General features: G+C 37.7%; 1 protein-coding gene across 3 annotated transcripts in view; it reads right to left on the reverse strand.

Annotated features, from left to right (window-relative positions):
• Nucleotides 1-4,827, reverse strand: part of LOC106880706 (uncharacterized) — a 147,996-nt gene that overhangs the window by 9,274 nt on the left and 133,895 nt on the right. Inside the window, exon 1 of one of the 3 annotated variants that reach the window (XM_052969739.1) lies at nucleotides 957-1,087. The exons of the other annotated variants lie outside the window; for them this stretch is intronic. Coding sequence (XP_052825699.1) covers nucleotides 957-987 — 31 coding nt within the window. The 5' untranslated portion in view covers nucleotides 988-1,087. Of the gene's footprint in view, nucleotides 1-956; nucleotides 1,088-4,827 lie in introns of those variants that run through there. 3 annotated transcript variants of the gene reach the window in all.

Consider the following 4,827-nt stretch of genomic DNA (forward strand, 5'->3'; position numbering starts at 1 on the left):
ACATATGTATGCATGTACATATTTATGTGTGTGTGTGTGTGTGTGAGTGTGTGTGTGTGTGTGTGTGTGAGTGTGTGTGTGTGAGTGTGTTTGTTCCCCTACCATTGCTTGACAACCAATGCTGTAACTTAGTGGTTCAGCAAAAGGGGCCAATAGAATAAGTACTAGGCTTACATAAAATAAGTCCTGGGGTCAATTTCTTCAACTAAAAACTATTTAAGGCAGTGCTCCAGCATGGCTGCAGTCAAATGACTGAAACAAGTAAAAGAATAAAACAAACACCTGGGACTACTAAATTATCCAATGTCATCTCTTCTTCCTCTCTTTACAGGATAGTAGGGTGTAATTTAAAAGAATTTTGGCCATAATTTTTTGCAAGTTTAACAACCATGTAGAGGCTGTGTTATTGTGAATTTTGGCTGTGTGATAAGAAATTTGCTTCCCAACCACATGGTTCCATGTTCAGTCCAATGGGGTGGCACCTTGTGCAAATGTCTTCTACTATAACTACAACCAACCAAAGTCTTGTGAGTAGATTTGGTAGATGGAAACTGAAAGAAGCCCGTCATATATATGTATGTATGTATGTATGTATGTATGTATGTATGTATGTATGCATGCATGCATGCATGTGTGTGTATGTTTGTGTTTTTTCACTCCCACCACTTGACAAGCATCCAAGTAACTTAATGAAAAAGAGATTGATAGGATATGTTCCAGGTTTTAAAAAATAAGTACTAGAATTGATTTGTTTGACTAAATCCTTCAAGGCAGTGCCTAGCATGGCCACGGTCTCATGAATGAAACAAGTAAAAGATAAAATGAAGCTACTGTGTGAATTTGAAAAAAAATTACATTAAAAATAGGTGGAGAAATTAAGAGGGGAGAAAGGGCTCCTGCTGTGTAGTTTGACAAAAAAACATATGATTATTAAATTAATATAACAAAAAGCTTACATTTAGGTCCAGCTAGAATGCTAGCGCCCATTGTTTTTCAATCAACATTTAGATGAAGTTAGTTATTTGTACAAACTAGCCACCAGTAGTGTAAATAGCAATCCATGTGGAGCAAACAGCAGTTTGGGAACAGAATGATTCACTACCAAGAGTTTTTTTGGTATTTTTGACAGAGAAGTTAACACAAAAATAAAGAAAAAGAAAAAAAATCAGGGAAAATCTAAAAACAACATTAAACTGTGTAAAATAAGATAAATAGCTAATGTTTTGTTTTATATAATTTTATCTGAACTAAGATGGTATATATTTACCATGATAGACAGACAAACAGGCAGGTGTTCTTTGATCTCCTGAACAAGGTAATTATCTCTGTTGCAGGCTGATAAACATTTGTGTAAATAAACCATTTAGCAGTGTGCCAGCCAAGCTTGTAAGAAATTATGGAATGAAATTCTGTGAGTTCAAATCAGATTGAATGCAGTGGGGATAAGGAAGAAATATGATGTTTTAGGCAGCGTCTTGAAGCAGGTGCGCACTGGGCAGAGTTGCTTGGGGGCCTCACAGGTCTAAGGTCCCAATTCAGGCCAATGAATGCCTGCGGCTTAATGTCAAAAAGTATGAGTAGAGTGCTGAAAAGTTCCTGGCTTTAAAGGTTTCGCGAAAGGTCTAGCTGGAGGCCCAACCTTCTGAGTTCTTTTACAGAGCTTAGAAAAACTGAAGGACCACTGCAATAAGTGTGTGAATCTGAGAGGGGAATATGTTGAATGAAATCATAATTAACTGATCCTCCTGTATTTTCTTTCACCCAAAGAAGGAACTTTCCAGCAGCCCTTTGTAACTACTAAATAGGACCCAGTACATTGATTTATCCAGAAGCCTCACAGGTATATGGGTCCAATTATGATTTATGTATGCTGCGGGTTGCTATCAATAAATACTAGAGGGCCCAGTGCCTTGATTTGCCCAGGGGCCTACAATGCTACTAAGATCTGGTTTCAGGACTGTCCCTTTATCTGAGAGAGAAAGATTTGTTTTGCAGATGTAGACCCTCCACTTCTCACCAGTTTCTAAAGATTTTGTTAATTATTATTTTTTTTTTGTAATATTTAATAAGGAATTAGATCAAAATGTGTGATTTATTGTTTAATAAGGAATTAGATCAAAATGTGTGATTTATTGTTTAATAAGGAATTAGACCAAAATGCGTGATTTATTGTTTTATAGCTGGCAATAACATAACTTTTCTGTTTGGTTCAGATGACATATTGTGTAGACTTACTACATTACAAAGCAGAGAATAAAAAGAAAAAAATCTGTTTTACTTTTATTTTGGGTAGTGGAAGTTGTTGCTTTTGTTGTTAGGCCAGGTAAGACTTGATTAAGAAGTCCAATAGCACACTAGTAGCTGACCAAACACTGATACAACACAAAAATCCATCTTCCTAGATATACCATGTTTCTAGCTAACTGAGGACCATACTGCACATTAACATGCGTTATTATAAGGGGATCCAGCATAACAGTCTGTACATAATGGTCTCTCTCCACTGACCAGTCTGTTCCTGTCCACCCAAAGATTTTGGTGGTGACCAGAAGTACCATCAACAAATTTTACTAGAGCAATGTGAACGCAAGTCAGAGCATGACAATTGTTATTTCTCTGCATGATGGTGATGCAGTAGTATGTAGTGGTGATGGTAGTATGTATCCCAGCAATGTTTGAGAACCACTTAGGGTAGAGGAAGATTTTAATCTAAATTGATATATTCGATGTCATTCTGTATTAGTGTTTCCCAAATGGTAGTGAAGGCACGTGGCTTAGTGACTAGGATATTTGGCTCCTGATTGTAAGGTCATGAGCTCAATTCCTAGCAGCACATTGTGTTCTTGAGCAAGAAACTTTATATTACATTGTTCCAGTCCACTCAACTGGCAAAAATGAGTTCTACTTGTTATTCAAAGGGCCAGCAAGTTTTGTCACATTCTGTGTCATGCTAAATCTCCCTGAGAACTACATTAAGGATACGTGAGTCTGTGGAGTGCTCAGCCACTTGCATGTTGATTTCATGAATAGGCTGTTCCATTAATCAGATCAACTGGAACACTCGTCAAAACCAAAGGAGTGTCAGTTTTCTCAAAAGGGACATCATCATAAGACACACAAGTGTATCATGAGGTGTAGTTATGTGCAACATGGAAATAATATTACATTTAAAAGATGTGAAAACCACAAACTGAAATTCCAAAGATGCAGGCATGAATTTGTAGTTAAGTAGGTTCTTTTGCAACCATAAAATTTGCACTTCAGTCCCTGTCTAATGGAACTGAACCCAAAACCATGTTTGAGTATCTTTTATAATAGCCTGCAAGTCAAGCAATGCCTTGTAAGTAAACTTGGTAAAAGGGAATTGTACAAAGACCGTTGTGTCATCATCGTCATCAATTAACATCCACTTTTCCATGTTTGCAGGAGTCAAAACTTGTTAAAGCAGATTTTCTATGGCTGGATGCCTTTCCTGTTGCCAACCCTCACCTGTTTCCAAGCAAGGTAATATATTCTCATGGTGAGGCATGTTTTTTCACAGAAGACTGGAAATGAACACCTTTGCTGATATGATGATTGATGCCCATTTAAAACTATCATGTGATATCTAGACAAAGTCACCCTCCCCCCCCCACACACATGACAGGTTTCCACACAGTTTCTGTCTACCAAATACACTCATGAAGTTGTGGTTGGTCCAGAGCTACAGAAGACACTTGCCCAAGATGCCAGGCTGTGGGACTGAACTCAAGAACACATGGTTGGGAAATAAGCTTCTTTAATCTCAAGACTGCGTCTGTGCCTATATTTTCTTTCAAATGTGTATGTGTGTGTGTGTATGTGTGTGAATGTCTACTTTCTGCACTTCACATGAAAATTACTGAGCTACAGAAAGTGACATTTGTTGATATCAACCTGTCAGCAATTCATCCAGTAGCTCTGTACTTTCAAAGACTTGTAAAAAAGACATCGAAATATTTTTACTTGTTCTAAAGTGAGTCAGAATTTTAAAATTTTGATAAGCCCCTATACTATCTATATGACAGGGTGAAATTGTGAGAATAGAAAATTTACAATGCCAGCCTTGTTGCAACAGAATACAATTTCTTGATAATTTTATTTTGGCTCAATGGTTATCAGAAGTGAGGAATCTGGGAGGTTCTCCCTCCCCCTCTCTCACTCTCACATTCTTCATTCTCAGACAAAGGACAAGAGCCCAAAACATCAGATTCTTAATTCCTCACATCAACTGAACTTGAAGTTGCCAAATCTATGTAGAGTACAATAACAATACTTCCAGAACAAGTACACAAAACCACGTCCAAAGATCACGCCTACACACACAAAAAAAAACTATAAAATGAAAGATTACCTGGACTCATGAAGAACACATAATGTTACCACAACTTCAATTCCCATAGATCTTGTCACAACATGAAAGCCCAACTATAAATAACTAGACTCATGTACAACACTCTAGAAACACTATCTTCACCACTCCGTCTGGACAAACATAATAAAATCATACTAATAAAAATAGTTGCAAAATCAACATCCTCATTGGTCTTGGGATGCAGACCACTAAAATATAGAGGAACAGCAACTGCTGCTACACTCTAACCAAGACTCTGTAGATTTTAGTGGTGGCACTTGTAGCTAACACCAGGATCTATGAATGTATAAGAATATATCTGATAGTGAAGAGAGTGTAATACATCCAGACTGTAAGGTGGCGAGCTGGCAGAATCATTAGCATGCTGGGCAAAATGTTCAGTGGCATTTCATCCAAATAAGTCGCAGCTGAGTGCGGGGTGGGGGTGGGGGGTG

Source organism: Octopus bimaculoides, chromosome 7 (genome assembly GCF_001194135.2).
Source record: "Octopus bimaculoides isolate UCB-OBI-ISO-001 chromosome 7, ASM119413v2, whole genome shotgun sequence".
NCBI classification, from domain to species: Eukaryota; Metazoa; Mollusca; class Cephalopoda; order Octopoda; family Octopodidae; genus Octopus; species Octopus bimaculoides.